This window comes from Ammodytes marinus, assembly GCF_949987685.1.
Source record: "Ammodytes marinus genome assembly, chromosome: 4".
Classification (NCBI taxonomy): Eukaryota; Metazoa; Chordata; class Actinopteri; order Uranoscopiformes; family Ammodytidae; genus Ammodytes; species Ammodytes marinus.
Genome location: NC_137233.1, coordinates 7401756 through 7428876, shown reverse-complemented (window position 1 = coordinate 7428876; position 27121 = coordinate 7401756). Strand labels below are relative to the sequence as shown.

General features: G+C 40.1%; 2 protein-coding genes across 5 annotated transcripts in view; both read left to right on the top strand.

Moving 5' to 3' along the window:
- iffo2b (intermediate filament family orphan 2b) overlaps positions 1 to 27114 on the top strand; it is a 35378-nt gene extending 8264 nt beyond the window's left edge. Inside the window, exons 2-8 of one of the 4 annotated variants that reach the window (XM_080025692.1) lie at positions 14231 to 14291; positions 16669 to 16764; positions 18899 to 19069; positions 19862 to 20028; positions 20948 to 21140; positions 21817 to 21915; positions 23351 to 27114. In XM_080025692.1, coding sequence (XP_079881818.1) covers positions 14231 to 14291; positions 16669 to 16764; positions 18899 to 19069; positions 19862 to 20028; positions 20948 to 21140; positions 21817 to 21915; positions 23351 to 23584 — 1021 coding nt within the window. In that variant the 3' untranslated portion in view covers positions 23585 to 27114. Of the gene's footprint in view, positions 1 to 14230; positions 14292 to 16668; positions 16765 to 18898; positions 19070 to 19861; positions 20029 to 20920; positions 21147 to 21816; positions 21916 to 23350 lie in introns of all 4 variants that reach the window. The other 3 variants (XM_080025691.1, XM_080025690.1, XM_080025689.1) reach the window with 3 other exon arrangements.
- tamm41 (TAM41 mitochondrial translocator assembly and maintenance homolog) overlaps positions 1 to 27121 on the top strand; it is a 347761-nt gene that overhangs the window by 183090 nt on the left and 137550 nt on the right. The gene's annotated exons all lie outside the window — the stretch shown is intronic.

Genomic DNA, 27121 nt, shown 5'->3' with positions numbered 1-27121 from the left:
GTAATCATCACATCTAATCTTCATTTACACCTCGTAATTTAACTAGTGCTTTTGCCTTGTCTGTTCAGACCTGCTCGGTGCCGAAAAACGTTTGCACCTTTTACCACAGGCGCTTGTATGTGCTGACACAGCAGCCCGACTTGATAACCGCTGTATTTCACAAGATTATTATTCCACAGGAAATGCTGTTGCCGATAGATGTCTGAAAAAAAAATTGCACACGCACACACACACACACACACACACACACACACACACACACACACACACACACACACACACATCTGAGCTGTAAAGTATACTGTATAATATTGCACATGTGGCTGACAGGGTGTTAAATCCGCCCTATGCCCCTGCAGTCAAGCTGGACTTTAAATTGAACCAGATGTGTTTCTCCTTGGAAATCTCAACGTGTCAAGAGATGAAGCGTTTACTTTATGGTTGTCACAGCAGCTAAACATATTTTGAGGTTAGAGGCGTGAGAGACATGAACAGTAAGTAGTAATGTCACTGCCAACACAGGATACTGCACTAGGCTATTACTACTCAAATGATTGACAGGTCATTACACACAGGATAACGATTTATTCATATTTTCTCATACTGGGAGTTATATATAATGCTGGCAACACTGTTGCTGTAAAATACAAAATCAGGTGTATATACAGTATATTTATGTGAGCAGTTGAGAGAAAAAACAATACATATATTTCATCTATATTCAAAGAATGCATCTAAACTTAGTAGTAGGCTACTGTTTTTTAGTGTACTTGTATATCACACATACTGCATTCTCTTTATCAGTTTGGGGCCATCTTACTTCATGAATGTCAATAGTCTTTTTCCATCTTCACATCCTTCAAAGTTTTGATTTCCTCCATCATTCAAGCAGAAGCAAATGTAAGAAATACAGTAGACCAAAGGTCTCGAAATAGACATTGTATTGATCTTTTTCTTTGTTAAGCTGAGAAACTTATTTCTCCCCTCTCCCTCCCTTGTTTCCTGTATACTGCTGCAGATGTTTAGTAATGTCATGTCATAGTATGCATATATAATAATGTAGCCATATGTAGGCCTATACAACAGCATGTTTTCACTATAGTTGAGACACTTTGGTGTGTAGTGTGGGGTGGTAAATCAAAGTTACATTGGCCTATGGCTGAGGTGTGTGTGTGTCTCTTTTCAATTTGAGCTGTTAGGTTCAGCTTGCTAAATGTGAAATAGAAGGCATACGTAATTAAGGCTGTAACAAGCTATTCATTTCATGAATTAACATGTCAATGGTTTTCTCCATCAAATCGTTTGTTTGTGTTGATTAAAACCTTAAAAAATCCTGAATTTTCAAGACAAAGTAAGTACGTTTGAGTGGCCAGATTTTGAGTATTTCTTCTTAAAATACACTTATTGATGTAATTGGCAAATCATTGCTCTAGTATTGGTTGGTGGTCCAATTTCTGTTTTCTCCCATCCTTCATCAAGTCACTGACTCCTTGTACCCTTTCACACTCACTCGGTGTTGTAAGTGTGTGAATGAGAGACACATTGTAAAGCCCCTTATAGAAATACAGTCCATTTACCAAAACTTGTCGAGTGAGATGGAAACGGTTAACGATGTTGTAAAGTTTACCGTTTGACTTTCAGTGGAGGAAGACTAAAACGCTATTGACTACCAGTCTTTGTGATAAGCCAATAAGCTATGAGTGACCTTTTCCCCTTTCTTCTTCAAAAATTCACGCACAGTTAAAGATATGGTTTCTGTCCCTTTTTCTTAAACCCGAGAGTGAGGCAACAAACTAGCAAAAAAAATATTGTTGTACTATTCCTTTAAGAACTTACCTCCCCTAAGCTGAGAGCATCACTCCAGTCTATGTGATTAATTGTAACATAATTGCTGTCAAGAAACCAGATTTTCTTCTGAATAGAGTTGACGAGCCTCTTCCTACAGGTGTGTGTACCCAGAGGTACAAAAGATTATTTGTCCCCATGGGGATGTCTCATAGCTCCATTATGTCTCACTCACATGAATAATTTGACCACACACACACACACACACACACACACCCGGGCCACTGAGGATTAACAGCAGAATTCATCTTCTTCTCTACTGTAATGTTACGTCAATAGCTGCACCCTTTGCACATGGCCGGGCATGTTTTTTTTGCTCTTTTTCTGTTTCACTTAACAAGGAATCTTCCCAAATCCATGTCATTTGTCAACAGGAACATCCATCCCAAAGCCCTTTTATAATTATAGGGTTGTTAAGTAGTCTGGCTCTGTTTATTTAAGTGTTTAAAAACAAATGTTTTACAAGTTATGTCTCTGCAGTTTGTGTGCACTTAATTGTCTTATTCGTGAACCGTGTCTAAAGTCAATAGCCAGTGTCCCAGAGCTATTATGTGTGGACCGCAGTAAATGAAATCAGGGATAAAATATCATCTTACCAGAACAGTAGGCCGTGTGGGGTGGGGTCCAGTTTGCAGACTGCAGGGGAAAAACTGATTTTCTTCCCAGTCTGCACAAACAAGCAAATATATGAATTCTAAACCACGCTTTGCAGGCGCTTAGTATCAGTCACAGCGGAGAGACACTGCAGGTGAAAAGGGTCAAACATTTTAACTTAAATATTAATTATTAATTAAACTTCGCCAGTTGATTACTTACATTCAAATAATTATTTTTTTGTACGACAATTTTTTTCAGAATTGTTTAAAAAAATATGAACATTGGATATTTGCATATTTTTACTGAAACAAAAATCTTTATGTTGGATAAAGCCAGACTGTATTTATCTAACATCTTTTGTTGTTGTTAGATGGTTGTAAAGGAGAAATATACACCTCAATGTACATTTTGAACCTTTTATTTATACTAGTATGAAAGAAGACATGGCCAAAAAATCTCAAAATTTACCCTTTGCTGAAAAATCCAACAATATTTTTTTCCTGCAGTGTCTCACCTTATGTGAGCAATTAACTCTTGTTGACTTCCTTCCAGTTCTGCCAGCAAATACATTTAACTGGCATCTATTATAAGCACAATCAAATCATTCAGTCTGGGGCGGTTTTTAAAGTGTCAACACCTTTCCATGTCCTTTGCAATGATTTATCACCTCAACGGTTTAAGAAATAGGTAGGTGCCATTATGAGTACTTGCCTACATAAAAGCAATTATCTCTATCTCTTCATTTTGAGGTTGCTCATAGTTCATAATATCCTCTTAATTGGAAACTGAATCACCTACAGTATGTGTTTGTTTACCGTCTGCAGGAGTTGGCATCAGCGATCCCTTTAGGACAGAGAAAAAAAACAATGGGGTTAGAAATGACTTCGGGTGTTAAGCAATTTTGTTGGAAATAAGTCAAGCACACACACACCCATATTGTTGCGAAAAAAGTCAGGGTGGCAAAGTTTGGCAGGGCCCGTAGGACAGGTTGTAGGATTAAGACATGTTACAACATTGTCTAACGATTAGCTGTCAGTTCCATGAGTATGATGGGAGGATCCGCTTGCACTTACCTGAACCCAACCCTCTATTCAGTCAAGATGCTTTTGATGTGTCTAAATGGGTCAGTTATAGTCTCATCCAAAGAAATGTCAATGGCATTATTTGTGACTATTTGGCTGGGCTCTCTATTTTTACGGCTGCCTGATTGCGTTGCATCTATAGTCTGTGTTGTTGTACATGATTTCGATTCTTGCCCCAACCTGCTTCTTCTTGCAGTGTGGAAATCCTAGGGAAAAGGTTGTTCCATTGAGCGATTATTGACAGTAGATTATATATGATCCAAAGTTTTTTGGTCTGGTGCTCGTGATCACATGATCCTCTGACACACACACCAAGATTACAGAAGCTTAATACTTTGTTTGAGGGCGTATAAACAACAGGCTGCCGTCTCGTCCTCAACATTAATCCTTGTTTTCTTTTTAAAATACAATTTGTTCCAGACTTCACCAACTGAAGCGCCAAATGATATTGTAACAGCTTTGCCTAAATGTCAGGGGGGTTGTCATTCAACTTTTTGATCCAAGTAATTGCAAGATTATATAAATTAAACTAAATTGTTTAAAGTAATAAGAGTGCTAATTAAACCTTAATTGTGGTTGATTTTATTGTTGCAAAAATAAATGACTGTGGTAAGGTAATTGTGCACGCAAGACACACAGGGTAAACATTCAACCATCATACACATTTTAAGTGACACCAACGTGGGACAGGAGAGACTTGTCAAAAATAACCAAAATATCCAAATATGTCAACAGTACATGCAGAGTAGAAAACACAAATGTCTAAATGTATAGATTTATTTCTGTGGGCAATTAACCACTCACAAGTTTCATAACCTTAAGGGATGCCCTTCTCTTCAACCTCCCACATGTGAATCAAAGTCTTCTCTATTTCGTCCATGAATGAACCACCTTTTACTGTAAGGAGGAATGCAGAATGAGAGCTACCTCTAATAACTTAAGCCTTTAGGTACAGTTGATCTTAGCAGGCTGATAAAGAGATGAGAGGGATTTACCAGTAATCCAGGATCCAGGCCTCATATTTCACCACGGAACCATAGGCGTAGATTTCGGTGGGAGGCAGGGGATACAGTATGTCCCCCTCACTGTTTGGAAGAGATACATTTGTTCCCTCAAATTGGGAAAAAATAAACATAACATTAACTTTATATTTCCCAACTATTTCAGAAACCCCTAAAGTGGATCATACCATCTTACCATTGCCGACCTCCAAGCGTTACAGTGGCTTAGCTTCCGGTAGGCATTGCAGACAGTATAGAAATGTAAGTAGCTAGATAACTAGCCTGTGTAGCCCAAACAATTCCCTTTCTTACCTTCAGCATTTCTGAATTAGATCGCGTTAGGTGTCTAATCAGTATTGGCTTTTATGTAGATTTAACACTTTGGAGCCCAGGGCTTTAACAATGTCTCATTCTGTTATACATTTGTGGTTGTTGAGATGATAATGATTGCTAAAAAAAAATATCTGAAGATCTTAAAGGTCACATATTATGCTAAATGGACTTTTTAAATGTGTTCTAACATATCCATGGGTCCACGATGTGCCTAGACTGCCAAAATATTAAGAAAAATAACAATCTTTCCTTTTCTCACTCTCCCCCTTTCTGAAACCCCCACCCCTCCCCCCAATATACTCCAGTCAGAATTCTCCTCGTTTCTGACCTCAAAAACGGGAAAGCCAGAAGCTTCCACTGTGCAGCCCACACCCCTATTTCTTATTGGTCCACGGCCCTGACAGACAGAGGGCGAGGCGTATCTGGCTTCGCTTTCGGACAGGGTGCGGGGGGAGCTCAAAGATTGTATATTTACGAGGGGAGCTGCAGCTCTTTTAAAAAAATAGGCCACTGTGAGATTAGCTGAACATCAGCATAGTACAATAAATTATCTGAAAGTTTTTTTCAGCAAACAATTAAAGAAAAACGTATTAGGGACCACTAAGACCATAATATGGTGTATAATAGAACCGAAAAGTGTATACTATGGGAGCTTTAAGTTCAGCTTGACAGTTTAGTTCCTTGGAACCTCGGTGCCTGCATCCTAAAGAACCGACCATGATTATGGTGGCTTGGGGGAAAATGTGTGTGGTCACTTAGCAACAGCAGCATTCCTCTGGGCTGGGCCCTGGTGGTGTCTGTGTCCTGTCTGGGCAAAGCTATATTTATACGTCCGTCCATTGAGAGATGATCCAGCCCCATGTCTCCCTGCACAGTTTACATGATGGAGCTGGACTGAGAATTAATCTGCACGCACTTCCGATGGTGCAGTCTCCATGGATACGATATTGGCTTGAGAAAATGAGGTGATGATGGAGAGGACAAATGTGTGTGTGTGTGTGTGTGTGTGTGTGTGTGTGTGTGTGTGTTATGGATATGGATTGAGGTCAGGGAGGGAGGTGGAGTAAGATGGAGAAGGGAAATGAAATGAGCGTTGACCTTGGTCGCTCAATGCTTTTGTCTGGCCGGCTGGGACCAGTGTGCAGACTGGGAGAGGGCTTAGCTTCGTCATTAGCACAGCGCACACACGTCTCTGTGGAGTCTAGGGAGGCTATAGATTACAGAGCGTAATGACATTCAATCGATGACCTACTAAAGTCAAACCTTCCCCCCCTTTGTCTTGTCTCAGGAAAGACTAACATTGATGCAGGGACGTGCACATACATTTTGGGAGGCAGGGGCACATAATTATTTATTAAAAAATAAATGTAAATGTAAATGTTCCAGTATATGTTTAGAATAATTGATAGCACCAGGGACAGGGACATTGTTTAGAAAATTGCAATAATAATTGCTTGATTTTTGCACAATACAATAAATCATTTGAATTATTTTGGTGGAAATGGAATACGTAATTCTTCAAAATCAACAAAAACATTTAACAAAACTAAAAAACCAAACTACAAAGAAGGTCTATGTTTAGTGCAACAATTAGGCTTGGTTCGTTCTGCTGTCCTCTATTATTCATATTGTTAATATTACTGGAGAAAACACTGGAAAAATACTGAAAAAAAAGCCAAAACAATTAATTTAGAAAAAAAATCTAAAATAAGAGCAACTTAACTGAAATCACTCCAAAAAATATCTTGAACTATGAAATGAAATCTCTTACTTCCATTCTTCTATTTTGTCACTAACTTTCTTTGTGCCTTGTACCTTTATTTGCTGTCAGAACATTTTAGAGTCAAAAATTCACCCCAGAAAAAGGTCCAGGGGTTCAAGCCCCCTTTGATTTCTATGTGTGCAAGTATCGGCATTGCTAAGTATTTCACATCTCTGTGTAACATGTGGCTTCTTCCCGATTCCTATCACGCCAAGATTGCTGGAAGAAGAAACTGTTCCGAGACCGAGAGTAAATCACGGGCCAGGCTTGTGCAATGTAATTTGCACGTCGAGGGTGGGGGAACGCATGCTGTCACGGTGAAGGCATTATATACTGTTAGACTGTTAGACTGCAGACGCCCCATAGGGATCTATGGGAGAGATCACGTGCGCTCTAGACTCTGATTCATCGCAGCTGTCAGTGTGTTGACTCGTTTCATAGGAGCCGCTCAGCTGAATGGATGTTTGTGCTGCATGTAGCCAAATGTATTGATCCTGGAATATGTATCATGTAACACTTCCTGTTTTACTATGGCCAGCACTCATGAGAATGAAGTGGAATGGCCCGATTCAAATCTATCCACCGCGTTTAGACTAAGAGCCCTCGTTTAGAAGGACATTTGACCATTTGCGTCCTAAGAAACCTTTACAGCTACAAAAACAAAACACAAAAGGCTCTTCTGACAAAGAAATAAAGCCTAATTATTGTTTAGGTATTTTACAGAGTGTAAATGGGAAGAGAGAGGGGGGATGACATGGAGTAACGGTCCACAATTCGGATTCAAACCCGCGACCACTGCGACAAGGACTGAGCCCACACACTCTACCCACTAGTCCACCAGAGCACACCTAAGCCAAATTATATTTTATCTATTCATTATTAAACATCATGTGTTGGTAGGGTGAGCATTAATTGGGTTTAAGAAATTCTAATTATCATTGCGTTTTCGTAATATTACAGTAGTATCACAATATTGTATTGCTCACATAATATGAGTTTAGTTAAGGCCTTTGGTTCCCTTAAAAGGCGTTTTGAAATATACTGTAAGTGATAATGATTTTTTTGCTGCCTCCAGTAACCGACACTATACTATTACATTCATAAACATATACTTTGGGTCTTTACACAATTATACAAGACAGATCAATCTATAAATTAAAATGATAGTGTGTGGCTGCACACCTTTTACAACAGTGTATAACATGGATCTACCCCAAGATGTTTGTTTGGAGATTAGGACAACAACAGTTCAATATACAGTATATACACTAGTTTCAGGTTATTATACGCCAAGCTGAAACTAGTGCTTTCTAATGCTACAGCCCTGCCACAAGGTTATCAAGTTCGTTTTTTATTGAAGCTTTTTTTAGGGAGGTGTAAGTTCAACTTTACGATCATTTTGAGGATTTAGTGGCGCTCCTGAACTATATTGCATTATTATCCAGAGAGGAGCTTCTGTTATTTATCCTAGCCTTATTGACATCATTGATATACAGTATCTCACAAAAGTGAGTACACCCCTCACATTTCTTCAAATATTTCTTTATATCTTTCCATGGGACAACACTGAATAAATGACACTTTGATACAATGTAAAGTAGTCAGTGTACAGCTTGTATAACAGTGTAAATTTACTGTCCCCTCAAAATAACTCGACACACAGCCATTAATGTCTAAACTGCTGGCAACAAAAGTGAGTACACCCCTTAGAAAAAATTTACAAATTGGGCCCAAAGTGTAAATATTTTGTGTGGCCACCATTATTTTCCAGCACTGCCTTAACCCTCTTGGGCATGGAGTTCACTAGAGCTTCACAGGTTGCAACTGGAACCCTCTTCCACCCATTTATGACAGCGTCACAGAGCTGGTGGATATTAAAGACCTTGCGCTCCTCCACCTTCCGTTTGAGGATGCCCCAAAGATGCTCAATAGGGTTTAGGTCTGGAGACATGCTTGGCCAGGCCATAACCTTTACCCTCAGCTTTTTTAGCAAGCCACTGGTCGTCTTGGAGGTGTGTTTGGGGTCGTTATCATGTTGCAATACCACCCTGCGGCCCAGTTTACGAAGGTTGAGTGCACATGGTCAGTGTCGTACACAGAGGTTGGCTTTGGAAAATAGACGTATTAGTGCTGCCAGCATTGCTGAAGGGCTTGAAGGGGTGGGGGGTCAAGCTGTCAGTGCTCAGACCATACGCCGCACTCTGCATCATACTGGTCTGCATGGCTGTCATACCAGAAGGAAGCCTATTCTACAGATGATGCACAAGAAACCCCACAAAAAGTTTGCTGAAGACAAACAGACTACGGACATGGATTACTGCAACCATGTCCTGTGGTCTGATGAGACCAAAATACATTTATTTGGTTCAGATGGTGTTAAGAGTGTGGAGCGGCAACCAGGTGAGGAGTACAAAGACAAGTGTGTCTTGCTTAGAGTCAAGCATGGTGGTTGGAGTGTCATGGTCTGGAGCTGCATGAGTGCTGCCAGCACTGGGGATCTACAGTTCATTGAATTCTAACATGTACTGTGACATACTGAAGCAGAGCATGATCCCCTCCCTTCATAAACTGGGCCGCAGGGCAGTACTGCAACATGATAACGACCCCAAACACCCCTCCGAACGACCACTGGCTTGCTAAAGAAGCTGAGGGTAAAGGTTATGGACTGGCCAAGCATGTCTCCAGTCTTAAACCCTATTGAGCATCTTTGGGGCATCCTAAAACGGGAGATGGAGGAGCGCAAGGACTCTAATATCCACCAGCTCCTTGATGTCGTCATGAATGGGTAGAAGAGGGTTCCAGTTGCAACCTGTGAAGCTCTAGTGAACTACATGCCCAAGAGGGTTAAGGCAGTGCTAGAAAATAATGATGGCAATACAAAATATTGACACTTTGGGCCCAATTTGGACATTTTTTCTTAGGGGTGTACTCACTTGTGTTGCCAGCAGTTTAGACATTAATGGCTGTGTGTCGAGTTATTTTGAGGGGACAGTAAATTTACACTGTTATACAAGCTGTACACTGACTACTTGACATTGTATCAAAGTGTCATTTATTCAGTGTTGTCGCATGGAAAGATATAATGAAATATTTGAAGAAATGTTAGGGGTGTACTCACTTTTGTGAGATACTGTAAATCAGGACAAAGGTACACTAATAAAAGTACATTTTTGACTTTTGAAAACTGGTAAAAACCTAATTGGTTTAAGGGGCTTATCTACTGTAATACATAGGATAAGACTTTAAGCTTGTTGTTTTACATGTGGTTACAGAGATATTCCCCCCGCGGTACGGGACATTTTTCCAGCACATCATTAAGTTGAACGGGGTGTTGTCTTGTCCAAAAATTGTATTTGCTTGTGACTGAGCAGAGGCTTCACGGAATTGATACGCAACCACACCTCAAAGTTTTCCCTGTGCTCCGTTTTGGTATTTACTGCGTATTTAAGGTTTTTTATTTACCGTCTGTTGCATAGCTACTAAAGTGTTAGTGGTCGTGAACATGAGATAATTAAAATAATGAAATCGTTTGAAAAACACCTCCGAGATATAATCTTTCAACAGTTTTAGGTGGTTTCTGGCAGACATGAATCGAACCCTTTTGAGAGTAAATTGTTTGGGATGCTGTAAATCTATCACCATGAGTGCTACTGTCATTAAAAAGTTTTTTTTTTTTTTTGCACAAGAACATGAGGGACTTTGGATGTGTTGCATGCTGTGCCCACAGGCGCAGTGATGGGAAAACACTGAGGCAGCTCCTCGCGTGCAAACCTAACTCCCAGACATACCGCACAAGGCAGGGAGTGTTTAGTTGGCGAGTGCTGCAGGAATGCTATTGTTCGACAGACAAAAATTGTATGAGAAAAAGAAAGGTCTGTTTGATGTGAGACAACTGCACTTTCTCCCTTTAACGATGCACTGCAGATTACAGGTTTTCTTGAATCACAGAATGTGTAGGTGTGATTTTTTCTTTTCATGTATTTTTTTACTAAATTCAATTCTACTGAGGTGTCACTGTAGCTCGTCATGCAGCGCTGATTTAAGAAAACCATTCCCTTGAATGAATGGTATTTTCATTATTAGATTGGATTAGATTAAACCATTCTAAAATGGTGGAAAATAGGCCTATGACACTATAAACAAAATACAGTTGATTCATTCTTTAAAGGGCTTTGCATTTCCTCAATGAAAATCTATCAGCATATTTATACATGCTGTTACAAAAATTCAATATCGTTTTTGGTTTACTGACTATCTTATATTAGTTTTTGCCTTCCAGCGATGGAAAGGAAACCACTTAGTTTATTGCAGCAATTTCACTTGGCCCAACTCAAAAATCTTTAACCCCCACACACACAGTTTTTGATTTATTAAGAGGGAGATTCTCTGGCCGGTAAACAGATGTCTGCGAGTTCACACACAGGCTCCAACCGTCCTGCTGCCTTTGTCCTTGTAAGGAGACTCCGGGTGTGTGTGTTTGTGTGTGCGTCTGTGTATGTGTGTGTGTGTGTGTGTGTGTGTGTGTGTTTTGTGTTTGACTGAGTCACGCCAAAGGTACAGGAAAACCAGAAGCACGGCTATGACAGAGAGGGCCAGATAGAATACATTTGCATAGCGACAGTGTCATCCTTGTTTGGGTTAGACATTTTAATCTGGATGCTTGAAAACAGTCCAGGTTCTTTTCCATGGGACTCTAATAGATGGCTGAATTGTTACTGCTCCAAATAATGTGGAAGCAAGCGTCTGCTTTAGTCCCATCAATGAGTCATTGATTCCATTAACCTGTGATAGATGACGGAAATACTCTTGACAGATTGTTGACAAAGGTTGGCTTTACCTCCCATCACAAGGTTGATAAAGTCACGTTGTCCAGTTATCACCCACGGTATTAAAAGGTACACTATGCAGTTTTTCAGGGGAGGTGGATTTGTTTACGTTTGCAGAGCCTGCAGTTAGTTCACAAAACATATTTCATCTACCTTTAATTCTAAGTAATGGATCATTCTATCATCATGAATCAGAACAAATGTATTTTGCGGCACCAGGAACCAAACAACGTAAGACTAGAATATGTTTGTATATGTATTATAACAAAACTATGGGCCCTGCTGCTGTAAACAACAACAGTAAAAAACAGTAACTTTTCAGGTAGCTTTCTAACTTAAAACAGTGTTCCCGGGATCCAATAATTTTCCAGTGGGGAAAGTTTGTCTATTCAGTTATGAAAATATACCTTAGAAGATGTTTACTTCTCTCACACACTCAAAGTTACATAGTGCACCTTTAAAAACATCAGGTAAATGACGCAGACGGCTTAGTAGTGTATGCAGAGACTGAGGATGCGATGCAGTTGTGAAGTGAACTCCACTGACCTGCGATGTCCTGCGGCAGACCAGCGGCACAGTGTTGTGTGGACAGACACACACTGAAGCAGCCTTGCCAGCGTTTTCTAGAACAAGGCTTCAATCACAGGGCGAACAGGCGACGCCTTGCCAAGGAATACTTCTCCCTAATTAGACAGTGTACATTCAGTGGGGCCTGAATAGAAACAAGGCCGTGGTTTGTTAAGATAGTGAATCCGTAGTGACGCACGTTGTTTGTGTGTTTGTGTTTCTCCATGGTAAAGGCCATGGGAAGGCTACAGCAATGTACCATAATAATTCAGCAGTGGTGATCAGATGTCAGCTTGACCCTTTCCTTCCAGTACACATAAACAGGAATGCATGCACTTCTACTTGCAAACAGTTTTTCCCACTGGCTCACCCATTATATTCGGTCTATTTCTCTGTCACACAAGGCAAAAGTATTTGATGAGGTGATTTTGAAATGATTTGAAGTGTTAGCTATAGCTGGATAGCTCAGTATAGGCAACACCACTGACTTTGGTACGAGAAACAAGGGTTCGATTCTGGTCAGGTCAGGGTTGGGGCAAGTCCAATGAGGGTCCTCAGGCAAGGCCCTTAATACCAACTGCCTATACCTCCAGTTGTAAGTCGCTTTGGATAAAAGTGTCTGCTATATGACATTTACCCTGCGTTCCAATACCTATATTTACATACTATTTAGTATGCCAGAAAAGGATTTAGCATTTCCCAAAATATGCATGGCAAATGCAGTATGCCAAAAGTACCTTGATGCCCTAATGGATCAAATTTCATTTTGCAGTAGCCTACTCAACATGCATTTTAGTATGTAGCATAGTAAAAGGAAACACATTTGGATTTGGAACACAGGGTTAATGTAATGTTATCCTTCATCCTGTGGTCCACCCACGTGTTCCGCAGTAGCTCATTTGACTCAGAGTGTCTGATTCTGTGTGCGGTTACTTGATTATTCTGAATGAGCTCTCTCTCTCTCTCTCTCTCTCTCTCTCTCTCTCTCTCTCTCTCTCTCTCCATTTTGAATATCTCTCTTTCTCTCCATTCTAAATCTCAAACTCTCTTTGGGGAAGCATCCGTGACTCAGCATGCCTGCTGTCTCATATCCCAGGGAACCAGATGAGAGTGTGTTAGTAGCAGCTGGCCCAAACTGACCTGTGTAGCATGGGAGTGAGCGTTCTGTGCCATGTGTGCAATACATACTGCACTTCAATTAAAGGGGCTCCTAATTCAGTTTTAACATAGCTGCAATGGTGCAGGAGATTGATATGGCTTGTCAAGGGAAAGAGCACTGTGTTGCTAATCATAGCTCGCAGGCAATAGGGAGCGAGGTCTGGCACACTGTATTTTTAGCCTCGCTAGTGGCACTAGCCTCAGCTGTGCTGCATGCATGCTAACACGCTAAACTATGATGGTGCAAAGTAAACATGATACCTCCATTACATCAGCATATAATTAGCATTTCATTGTTAGCATGTTAGCACACTGACATCGACCTTTAGCTTGAAGCAGGTATGTGTCTAAGAGTACAGCCTCACAGAGCCTCTAGCATGGATGTAGAGGTGTGTGTCATCATCTTTTATAGTCCATGGTCATCTTAATTCACTTGCAAATTGACCAATCCAATTATGGGAGCTCCTAGTTTTATTGGGCCCTCTCCGCCCAACTGGAGACTATGCTACAATGACTCATACAGTACATTATATTCAATAAATAATGGAGCTACTACTAATGACTATGCACAAGGGTTGGTAGCATGAGGACGTACAGTATTGAGCTTTATGTCTGTAAGGTCCCTGTCAATTGAATGTGTAAAGATTTTCACTTGCCTTGGGTCTATACGCCAGTGAGATTCTCCTGAGACCTGAGAAAAGAATCAGTTTTTCAAGAAGGAATTCAGGCTGCAGCAGAGATGCTAGTTAGGCTATACATCCACCCTTCTGGGTGTGTTCCAAATCTATTCATGAGTAATGTGTGTCGTGTTCGGAAAGGCATTGGGCTCCATTCTCTCCATAGGTTTCTATTGAGGCAGTGGGGCTGTAAAAAGAAGACTGTACAAAAGGAGGAAGTTGACAAAAGATTGGAAATAGAGGAGGGGGGAAGTGGGCGGGAAAACCACACGGTCAAGGGCATTTTGTAATCAGAGATAGGGGGAATAATGCTCACAATAGTAGCATTAACCAGGAACGAGCAATAACTTACCCACCTCTCTGTTTTCTCTGTGTGTTTCAGATGGGAGGAGGAGCTGAACAAACGGCAGAAGCTGGAGTCCACGGTGGAATCCCTCATGCAGGTTTGGAAAACCAAAAACAGTAACTTACTGTATATAATTCACAAACACAATCATGTTTTTTGCAGCTATTCCAAATCTTGCCAAGGGGTCGTTTTACAGGCATGATGACGAGGACGAAAAAAATATGATCTGAGGAGGAAAAAAATAAACGCTTGCACACACAATATTTTCAAAGGCATAAAAGTTACACACACACGATACCGTAGCTGAGTTCTTTGTGGAGTAGCAGTAGAAGCCGCTGCAGACAGAGTTATGGTTAACAGATGTGTGTCTTAGATTAGAGAAACCATATTACAAACCCATCAGGAGGAGTCTGTCGAGCCTAGATACATAAACATTATCCAATATCAGCTGCAGGCCACCCGTTATGTTACTGTTTAGAGCAGGCATTCAGGCAAAGGAAACAGATAAAGAGGCAAAAAAAAATAATCAATTCAAAGTGTCACACCTTGAGGCTACATCGCATCAACATACACCATCCCCAGCTGATGTGACTATACCTCATCTAGTCCGTGTCCTTCCTCCTATACCTCTCTGCCTTTTGCCCGAATCGATCGGTGGCAGCACACACATTTTTCTTGGATCCTGGGTCAGCAAAATCCTGGATAGAGAGCTCGGGGTACCGTCCCGCGGGGGCTTAAACCTTTTAGAGCACACAGGGCAGATGTCCCTATATATGTGTGTGTGTGTGTGTTTTGGAGGGCTGGAAAATCTGTGCAAAGTTAGTAAATTCAGAGCAAACAACTCATTATTGTTAAGGGCTCAGATCCAAAAGGCTGTTACCATGTGCTGCTGACTTAGTAGAGGAGCAAAAACTGCCACTGTCCTAGTGACAGAATAAAGTCAACAGGGTCCGTTATCTTTCAGGAGAAAGTTCAGTCCTGAAACTGCTGAGAACGTGCTTTCACACTAGATAGGATAGCCATCCATGCATTTGGTGGGACATTTTGGAAATAGTTTATTTTGCAGGCACTTAAGAAAAGCTTAGTAGCTATGTTGAAAATGACAAGGCTCAGAAAGGCTATATAATTAGGTTGAATGTTTTATTGACAGAAAATTAGATGGACCGTGAATGTGATTTTCTTAAAAGTGTAAGAACCAGTAGAATGTTTTAAAGTTTTGTGTTTGTGAATGTAGCCAAGATGAGGATGATGAATTTAAAGTTAAGCATCAAAGGAATAAAGTAGTTTGACATTTTGGAACACACGATTGTTTGCTTTCTTGCTGAAAGTTGGATCCATTCCACTCTCATGTTTGCACAGCCATCCAGCAGTCAGTTAGCTTAGCTTAGCATAAAGACTGTGAGCAGGTGTAAACACCTAGCCTAACTACGTATGATGGGAACATTATCCTACCAATCTGTTAAAATTGACAATAACAGGCAATAACAAGACTCCGGGGAAAATCCCTGCACCTGGCTAATACAAATATTGACACGGAAGCGCCTATAAAACCGCAACTTAACAGTTTTCACTTTGTTTTTCAGATCAAATGAAACAAACAAGATTTACATGTTATACCTGCTGCTGCTGGCTGTAGCTTCATATTTACCATACTGGCGGTGCATGAAAGTGGTTTTCAGTTTTAATCTTAAATTTTAATCTCTTGGATCTAATTGGCCAAACACCTCTATGTCCTTCATTTCTGTTTTTTTTCTTGTATATCTAGTTAATACACAAATGCAAGGATTATTTATTCCATGGTTAACTTTCCATGACCCCAGTATTAAAACACACTAAACCTTGCTGAATGCTTTGCAGGCTCATATTTGCATCATCTAAATTTAAGTAAATAAGAAAAGTAAAGTTGACTATGACCTGAAAGAGGACTTGTCATAAAACAAGCAGTAACAAATAATATGTAAAAATGTTCCACAGTATAGAGGCTTTATTTGACTAGAAGGGAAATATCTGAATGCAACATTGGTCCGTTTTTTATCTACCCAAATGTGTGTTTATGAATGTTATTTAGAGCAGGTTATAAATGGTTATTGAACTTTACCTTACGATTGTATTTCACAAACTTTAGTTGACACACTTAGTTGTGCTCCACTAATCTTTGTACACATTACATATCTCTTATACTCTAGTTATTTCCAGTACTTACATTGTGTACATATTGTAATGTAATGTTCATACTTATTTACTTCTTATTCTAATATTACTTCTGTTAGATTTTTATTGTTAGTTTATACCTCAAGCACATATTCTTTTTCCACTTATTTATTTTCAACATTTGTTTCTATTCTATACATTGGCAACTGTAACGAACTAAATATCCTCCCGGGGATCAATAAAGTGTTTATTTGACTGATTTTGATAACCCTAACAGTATCTTTGTTAACCTGTTGTTGTGTGTCTCATTGTAACTCCCTCAGAGTGCAGAGGAGTCATCGGAGGTGAAGGATGAGCTGAACGAGAAGGTGGACAGACTGAAGGCTGAACTCGTGGTCTTCAAGAGTCTTATGAGTGACGTAAGTGTTTGTTCAGTGCTAGGCTGTCGTCATCAGGGTGTGATTTGTGTGAATGGTGTGTGTGTGTGTGTGTGTGTGTGTGTGTGTGTGGAAGGTGTTATTGAAATGTTTTCATTCATGAAATTAATCAAACTTTTCAGAACATGATCTGAATATATTTATATATGAGATTTTCTTTTAAAACTCCTCGAGTTTACCATGATATTTTCACTATTTGCCTTTTCCTTTTCTCATGCGGACACATATTGGTTGCAATCATATACAACAAAACAAAACATACAAGAATTACAGTAAGTTTTTTTTTAAAACCACCAGGAAGGGAAGTTACATTTTCATTAAAAAAATAAAAAAATCTGATTGTATCCGTGTTTGCACCATAGACTGTTACAGTATCTTGTCGCATCACTTTACTCAGATATATAGTTTGGTTATTTTTATTTTTAAGTATTGTATATAGTCAATTGGTGAAGTAGCATCAATCAGTATCGTCATCATCCTTTACCCAAAGCTATCTAACAGTAGACAAAGGGCTGTGTGTTAAGCCCATGTACTCAAAGCAAACCTGTTAACAGCAGAGTTTCAAAGAATGTACAATTATTCATCATTCTGAATGGCTAGTGTGGCTACGTCATGCAAACAGGTCTTAACAATAATACAACTAAAAAACACACCCTTCCTTCCTTCCTTCCTTATTTGGATTCAGGGCAAATCTATATAATGCCAGAAAGCCTCCAAGACAAGCATTCATTGAAAACAGCTCAAATAGCAGCGGTAGATCAAGAGCACTCCCTGTTCCGCACAGCCCTGTATTGTTCACTGGCATCGCTGCTTCAGAGTGATGTACAGCAGTAATATACTGCAGTGGGGCCCAGTCGCAGCTTGTGCTTGCTCAGGGATAAATATAGCCGGATGTTGTTGTTTTTGTTTTTTTGGAAAAACTTTTGTTGTTTATCCTGCTGATCACCTGATCACTTTGGCATCTGTAGTGTTTTTTTAACATATATATTGTCTGTGCTTTTAAATTCAACCCCAATGTGTGAATCCAGACACGGGTAAGTTTTTACATACAAGTTAGTGCGTCTCTTAGTATACTAGTTTTTAATGTTGTGTCCAGTCCCCTTTTAATGAACAGAACAGTAAAAGTAGCAGCTTTAGCCTACATGGCTATTTTCCAGTTGTAGTTGTCAGTAGACACCCTAAATTACAATAGTAAAAAAAAAAAAAAATATTACATTACATTGTTCCAAATACGTTGTTATTGTACTTTTACGTGCTACGGAGTGCCCTTGAAAACAACATGGTTTCATCTCAAGGGGTTATTCCCAATAAAGAAATTTGAAAACTAATTTGAAGACAAATTTGTACACATTAGTAATTACAGCAAGCCTAATCGAAATGGAGAAAGACATACTAGCCTATTGCACACAATTGGAGCAAGTGCAAACAAGCAAGCACAGATGAAGGCGATATCAGTGCAATAAAAACAAAACAAAGGGGACAAGGGAAGAGAAAACTGTCACATAGACCACAATGAAAGCACATGCAAGTCACAACATTCACGGGCAGCATAAATGATTATGTCACATAAAACACACACGTCACATCACATCTGACATTAGGATGGGTAGGTAGTTAAATGTCTCTGTAATTGTAGTCGTGGTTGGATTTTCTGTGTTTTGTGACAAACTTGTTCAAACTTTCACTGTGGCAAAAGGAACCAATCTATATGTGACCTCGTTGCGTGATCCATATCGCTAAAAATAAGGATGAAAAATAATTTTAGCACGCTACATAGACTGATGTTTTATAGTTATGTTTAATTTGACCTTGATTAAACCAGGCAAGCCTGACTCATTTTTGAAAGTTGAAATGCACAATCAATACATATTGGACCTTTTCTGGACCATAGATGTCAAATTTCCAATTAAAAGTTGAGGGGAGGAACTTAATACAGGGGTGGGTTTTTGAAAACTGACTGTACACACACATACTGTACACACACGCACTCATGCACGCACACTTGCTTGCATGCACGCACGCACGCACGTACACCCACACACACACAAGAATAAACTGCAGCTCTTTGCCTGCCACAGATATTCAACTAAACTTAACTTCTTTTTAACCCGTGCAGGAAATGACTGACCTGGACACCAAGATTCAGGAGAAAGCCCGGCGTGTTGACATGGACATCTGCAGACGTATCGACATCACGGCCAAACTGTGTGACGTCGCCCAGCAACGCAACTCTGAGGACATGTCCAAGATGTTTGCTATCAGCCCGGCCAGGTCTCTCCCAGACAGGGTGGGCATCATTTTGCTTTTTCAATTATTCTGTCACAGGAGCTGACAGTAATAGGAGCAAAAAAGAAAGATAAAAAAGTGGATTATTTCGCATAGGAAAACAGTCAGCACTCTATAGATGAAATCAGAGCCTCCGCCGGTGTGGGCGAATGTGTGTGTGTGTGTGTGTGTAGTGTCTTCTTCCTACCAGCTCATGTACCCAGTGACCCCTTTATGAAGGTGCAAGAATGCATTCCAGCACGTTCGCACATACACACACACAGACATATCAACATAGACATACAGAATACTTACACAAGTGAGTCTTAGATATTCATGCACACTCACTCACTAACACACACACACACAGACACACACACAGACACACACAGACACATGCAAAGAGATTGAAATGCTGATGCGACGACTCTCTCCTGCGCACAAGGTTATCACATTGCGCCGACAGTGCTGGCTGACGCCCAAGTAGACCTTATAAATCCACTGGGAATCAAGCTGGCGGCTGCTCTCATGTTATATGTTGTTGTACAGTAGAACGTATCCCGGCTTTTCATGGGGTTTCTTATATTTACAGCAGTTGCAAAGAAGGATTTGGCACCGTTCCACTCAAAAAGTGGCGCATGTGTAGATGGATTTTTTAATCTGATAATGTGTGTAGAAAGCAGAAATGGTCCATGCACACTATTTGGAAAATAGTCATCAAGTGCAAAATAGATGACGAAATAGCACTAAGTTTCAGTGCCTTGTATCGTCCAGCAGCTTGTGTGTTTATATTTGTGTGTGTGTGTGTGTGTAGCCGGCCGCTGCTGCTGCTATGGCCTGCTGCAGGAGGAAAGAGAGCAGAGCAGCAGTGTCTGACGAGGACACCAGCTCAGAGATGGATGCCGAGCCCAGCCCTGTAGACGAAGATCTCCCCGGGACGCTCAACATCACGGATGAAATGAAACGCATGCTCCACCAACTGTAAGACACACACAGATACACACACAGAGGCACACAGACACACACACACACACACACACACACACACACACACACACACACACACAGGACACACACACACACACACACACAGAATAATCAAGTCCCCTCATCCTTCAATGAACCTGCAGTCACGCCACACCAGTACAGTTATTTTTGCCTAAAATGTTGTTTAAAGGGAAGTGTGTTCTTTCTCCCCCTACTTTTTATATTGAGTGTTGCAACTCATGCTGTACACTGCGCAGCTGCAGCTGAACTCTGTGAAACATTAAGACTGTGGGCATTGATCAATGGTGGAGTCAGCGATTCTGGAGAATGTTTGTCGGCAAAATCACTTTTAGTCAAAATCGGTGAAAATCTCCTCACAATCCTGTCCTATATTGTGTTAATACACAGCCTAGGCTAAGTAAACGGGCATGTTGCTAGCTACGGTGAGCCACCTATGTTTACATACCCTGTATTTACATACCAGTTTACAGAGCCTAGGCTGTTTATTACTTTTTTGACATAAGTGATTCTGACAACAAGTGTTCTCCAGAATTGCAGACCTCCTCTTTAATTCACAGTAGTTCTTTTTTGGGATCCCTCCTAATGACATCCACTCTCACAACCTTTTTGGAAAATTTCAAATCAGTTTCAAAATATATGTTTACAGTTTGTGGCTGTAAAGTATTATTACTATACTGTCCTATTGCCCTCCCTTTTCCATAAATTCTTCCCCTTCCGTTTCTACGTGTGTTTTGTATACGTGTCGTCTTCCTCTGTGCTTGTTGTGGTGGTATCTGTTATACCTCTCCTTCCTCTCCTCCCTCTCTTTCTTTCTCTCTCTGTCTGGTTCTCTCTGTTCCCGTACCCTTCCTTGTCCTATACGCAGACACTCAGATAACTCCTTTGTTGCCAGGCGGGAGACTTTTGAATTTGACGACGACTGTGACAGTCTGACGTGGGAGGAGAACGAGGAGAGCCTGTTGCTATGGGAAGACTTCACCAACCTCAACCTGTCGTTTCCCGTGGCGACCACAACAGCCTGTGCCCCCTCCACCTCCACCACCGTCTGTAACCCCGCAGAGAGCAACGGGGAAGTCACTGACCCAGTAAGCGTATGTCCGCAATCATTATTTTTTCCTTTTTCAAAAATTTTATTGGAGGATAAAACCCCTTGAAATACAACATTTTGTATCCTCGGGGAAAAAAACTAAGGAACCAAAAAATGTAACAAGTTAAAAATTAACACATTTTGACATCAAACAAACACATACGAGGTCTCAAATTATCCCAGAAAACCCCATCCATTTGCAATTCATCCAAATGTGTACAATTGTCATATGTAGGCTACGTTAAAAAGGTGCTCAGAGGAACTTTCAGGTTTGTGTTAATTCTTGCAACCCCTTTGGACAAAAGCGGTAGTCTTTTTACCAAGCCAGATGTTGTTCCTGGGTGAGTGTACCGAGGACAAAGGCATTAAGAAAAAATATATATATGTAGCATTCTTTGCACTGATGGTCTCATGTCATTTATAATCGTCTGAGGAAAGATTTACTGTTTACAAGTTCATCGTAGCTCCTTTAAAGTAAGTGTAACAAACCCAATTCACAATGTATAGGGTTAGGATTAGGGTTAGTTAGTTGGGATGTATAAGTAAATAATGTTTCTTTGTTTTATGGGTTTATAAGCACATGCGGGTCAGTGTGTATAGATGATTGCTATGGATGCTGTGTCAGACGCTCACTCATGCATGATGAATGAGGCCTCCTGTCTGTTCTCTCTAAGGACTCCCAGGATGGAAGCCTTGGCAGCCTCATCGATGAGACAGAGTCACTGTTTAAGAACAGGGAGCAGGAGTACCAGGAGACCATCGGACAGATCGAGGTAGACTATCTGTGTGTGTGTGTGTGTGTGTGTGTGTGTGTGTGTGTGTGTGTGTGTGTGTGTGTGTGTGTGTGTGTGTGTGTGTGCACGTAGAGAAAAAAGCAAAGATGTAAGCACTTTAAAGACATACGACAAGTACCATCCAGAAATACTGACTCTAAGAAGGGTTTTTAGAGGAAAAAAGGACTATGGAAAGGGCACTCAAATCACGCAGCAAGCATACCAACTACAGCAGATTTTTTAATGTGCTGACTGAGAAGGTTTTTCTCCCACAATGCAATGCACAAAGTTAATGGAGGAAGAAATCACAGCTGGACCTCAAAAAAAGAAAAAAAAAAAAAGTTGTGGGCCCTAACCAATACAACACGAGTGCCCCTTGTTTAAGTCTTATTGGCAGCTAATTTTGTACATAATGTATAATTTCCTGTTAGTAGAGTCAAATGTATGTTGCTATTTGTGTACACTAAATGCTAAAACTGCTGAAGTATGTGGTAAATACTGTATACAATTAGTATGTAGTGTGGATACTGAGTCCAGAAAATAATCCATCTATTGATTTGTTTTTTTAGGGATGGTATGGAAATGATGAGTGTGCATACCATAGTCTGAAATGTTTTGAAGTGCAGGGGAATGTATTTCCATTTTATATGAGCCGTTCCGCCTGTTTATTTACACTGGCAGATAACAGTAATGACTGTTTTGTTTGTTAATAGCATTGGGCTCACAAAGAGTGGCTCGAGTCGAGTGACATTATTTCTAGTGTGCAATTTGGTGGATATTGAAAACATTTAAGTTTCAAAAGGAAGACCATTTAAAATTATTTTTGCAACTCAAGTGTTTAAGTTGTACTTATTTAGCCTTTGATAGGAAGTGAAAGTCAGTCCCAATCCAACTCTAGTTATTTCCCCAGTCTCTTAAAGGTCACATATTATTCTCATTTTCAAGTTCAAAATTGTATTTTGGGTTTCTACTAGAAATTGTTTCCATGGTGTAGTGTTAAAAAAAATATATATTTCTCACAGTGCCATTGTTGAATCTCCTCTTTTCAGCCTTTGTCTGAAACATTTTGTTTTACAGTCTATTTAAGCCGTGCCTTCCAAAAAGCCCAGTCTGCTCTGGTTGGCCCTGCAGGAGGATCTGGGTGTGTGTTCACAATATGGAGATAGTGCTTAGTTAGGTTGGTAATGAGGGTTTATGTGGCTTCTCCTCTTATGACATCATATGAAAAAAAAAAAAATCTGAACAGGGTTTTTAACACAGGTTTTCAGAAAGGTGGAAGTGGAGAAAAAGAGAGAGGGTAGTTCTTTGGGAGTCTCAAGACACACCGGGTACCCATTAAAATAATGTTGAAAAAACAAGAAAAGAAGTGCATATAGCATAATCGCTGACCTTTAAATCCCCGCTCTGGTCTAACCGATGTCCCATGCATTTCTAGATGGAATTGGCCACGGCGAAGAGCGACATGAACCGCCACCTGCACGAGTACATGGAGATGTGCAGCATGAAGCGAGGGCTGGACGTCCAGATGGAGACGTGTCGACGCATGATCCGCGGCGGACGCAACTCTCCCTCCGCCAGCTCGGTGGCCAGCAGCGACTCAGGGAACACAGACGAGATCCAAGACGAGATCTCGGACAAGGACGCAGAGCCCCAGGTGCCCGTTAGTTGATGGGGGAGGCATCTCTTTAGGGGGCGGCATCTCCCCCCAATTAAAACGCCCTTGGTCCAATGTGTATAGAGCTCCACCCTGCTAAGAAAAATGGTGGAACGACCTAAAGATCTGGGCCAGTATCGACCTGTTTAAAAAATTTAAAAAAGTTCTGATGGTCGTGCTCACTCACTGACGCAGGCCCACAGAACTACTGGTGCTTTTGTACTATGTGTGGGTGTATCTGCTTGACTAAGAGAAAAGGGTGCAAATAAGAGTTCAAGCTGTGCTCTCTTTCTTCCTCACTGCTGCCTGGCTGGAGCCTGATCCAGAGCTTCACATCATTTTAGAGGAGAGAGAGAGGAAAATCTCAACTGTAAAAAAAAGTATTTTGTATAAATTCTTACCCTATAAATGTCCTTTTGTTCTAAAAGGCAATTAAAAATAGTACATATTGTGCTCCTCCACACACCACAGCCACAAAATCACACAGCCATCTCTGCATATACCTTTTAATGTTTTGTTTAGATTTGAGAGCCCCCTCATTTCAGAAACAAAAACCCTATTTTGTTTAGTCTTTGCAGTCCAAGCTAAACAGCTGGGGGCTTTAAGTGTCTTCTGCCAAGGAGACAAAACAAGCAGTGGAGACGAATGGTGTTGGAGTTCTGGTGGTTTCTGAGGGAACTCTGCAGGGTTTGCCAAAGTTGACCGAGGAAAAGGAGCACAGCCTTTTGATGCATACTGCACTACTCAAGTTCTATGCAATTTAGCTGGCCTTATTTTTGGAAAAGCTTTCACATTCGTTTTTTTTCCCTCTCCAAAACCAATGCGATTAGCCTTTTCAAGCAAAGCAGGTGTTTTCTATGAATCATTTTGAGAACGCTCTCTTTTTTTTGTTTGAGTTTAGAAAATAATCTTAGTACGGGACTTTTGTTCTATTCATAGACATCAAAAGTAAAAACTGAAACAGTGCCCCCTCTTAACAAGGGACTCCTACCTTCATTCGTGACTTTGATCGATAACATTTGCCATCCAAAAAAGGGTCCTTCAGACCCTGGTGTACTTTATGGGGGGGAACATTGTTCTCGTGTTGTGCACAAGACTTTATCATTCAAAACGGCTAAAATCCAATAGTTTTTATAAAAAGTAATCAAGTAAAAGTTGTCAAAGCCAAACGTTGCCCTCGCAGCGTCGTAAGCAAAACCAAAGGACATATTTCTGAAAGCTTCCCTTTTTACACATCACACAATTTCTTTAGAATTTTTGGAGAAAGACTTTCTTTGTTTCCTTATGAGACCACTTCCTGCTATCCAGGCGGGTTGCACATCCTGCTTTGTCTCTTTGAAATGGGGCTAAAAGTGTCAGACTGTACATAGAGGGGCTGCAGGCATGCGATGGTATACCCCAGAGGCCTTTTTTCGTTCATAGTAAAGTCATTTCGAAACAGTTTGATAATGTCTCACTCTCACAATTTCGCTTTTTCGCTGGATCAGCGTGGAAACCAGTCGACGCATGGGGACGGAACGGAAGTGATTTTTTTTTTCTTTAAATCACGTCTTTGTATTATAATGTATGTATGTATGTGCGGTTTGCTGGATCAAAGATTAAGTGCTACTTCGATCTTGAAGTCTTACAGAAGCAGAATGTCAAAATACAGCAGGCCTTTGTGTTAATTCAGCATGTTAGTAGAGAGCTATCGGTGGTAAAGAGCTATGGGTCCTTTTTTTGTTTGTTTTGTTTTTTATAACTTTTTTTTTTTTACTAAATAGCTGCAATGCAGACTGTGTGCTACGTTTTAAAATGAGAAAAAACATATTTTGTCTATTCATTTAATCATTAATTTGCATTTGTGGCAGAAAATGTATTTTAATTTTTTTAATCATACTATGTTAACCAAAAAACATAACAAAAAAAGTGTGTTATTGTTGCCATATTCCTTCTTTAACAAAGTCGCAGGCGTTTTGGTCATTTATTGATCATATCAGATCAGCCATAATAAAAACTAATTGACCTTACAAGACAAGAGTGAGGGCAGAGTCTCACTCACAGAGTAGCTCGATATCCTTTTATGTTTGAGTTGATATAAAACCAGCCTGAAGTAGCAAAGAGCCATTCTTATATTGGTACTGTACTTTGTATCAACAACATCAAACGCTTCTTCATTTATTGATTGTACAGTTGGAACATCCATAAAAATAACTGCAGGCCTCACACTATACAGTCCACTGTGTGCTCACTAGTCACACTCACCAGTCAACCAAAGCAAAGTGTACAGTAACATGACAAAGATGTAATCCTACTCACTGTGGAAAGTCTCAGTCTCATCTACTAGACTGGGATATTTAGTTTTAAAGCCTCTGTAAACCTGGTCTAAAAAAGTACAAATCATCAATATATTTATTATCCAAAGTCGGGTATTACAATACGCCTATACAAAGATCTTATTGAAAATAAATATTCATAAAAATTATAAAACTCATACAGTTTTTTTTTACCGTCTACTGTAGACTGTTCAACAGGCCATGGCAACAGTCATTGTTTATATAAAACATTCGGGCAGAGAACTGCCGCGATTGGTTCATAAAACCTATTGTGTCATAAGAACCACAGCATAGCCCCGCCTCATCTAAACCGAATTTCTGTAAAGTTTTTCAAACTTAAATGACAATATCTATCATTTGGATTGATACATAGGTCTAATTCTTTTCAGATGCTTACAGCAACTAAATCCTTAACAATGACATAGTAAGAAGGATTTTGTGGATTTGGGTTTACGGGGGCTTTAAGTGTTTTATCTAATTTTTCCATCTCCTGCAGCAGGTTCAAAAATTCCAACGAGCTCCAGTCAATAAAACTGTGGCAACCCTTCTTAATGAATGTAGCTTGAATGGAGGCCTCATCTGAAGACCTTACAAGTTAAAAGCTGAGCAAAAAAAAAGTTAAAATGTAGCTTTTTAAAATCCAGGGATATACGTTGTGCTGTTACTTATTGGAGACCTTGGTATGTTTTGCTTTACTAAATGGGTTCTTATTAACCGGACCGAATTACAGTGTGTGACCTAGGTGTATGTGAAATAGGTCCCGGTGAATGTTTCATACTGAAAAATATAAAAGGGGTTTTATACGATTGTCTGCTTAGCACCGGCGTTATGCGTTTTTTTTTCAAACAGTCATGTTGGTTCATTTGCATAGCTGTTTGCTGTCACACGCCATCGTTGCCTATGTTTAATTTAAAAAAAAAACATGACTGGGAGATAAAAGGTGCAGCAATACCTGTGGCCATATTAGGGTAAATATCTACTTTCACTGTGTTGAATATCAGTCTGTTGTTATGTCTCATTCGCATCACAGGTTCAATTCACTGGTAAATGGTTGATTTCTCTGTTAAGTTCAAGTTTATTTTTCTCTCTTAGGTTTGTGGATCTATTGTTTTTGTTTGAACTATTCATACATTGTATTCATGTGGGTCCGGGGCAGAACGTTTTAAATATTCTGAATGTACTCATTGGGTAATAGGGGGGAATATAAAATAAATGGTGGATTGGATAAAACAAAAAC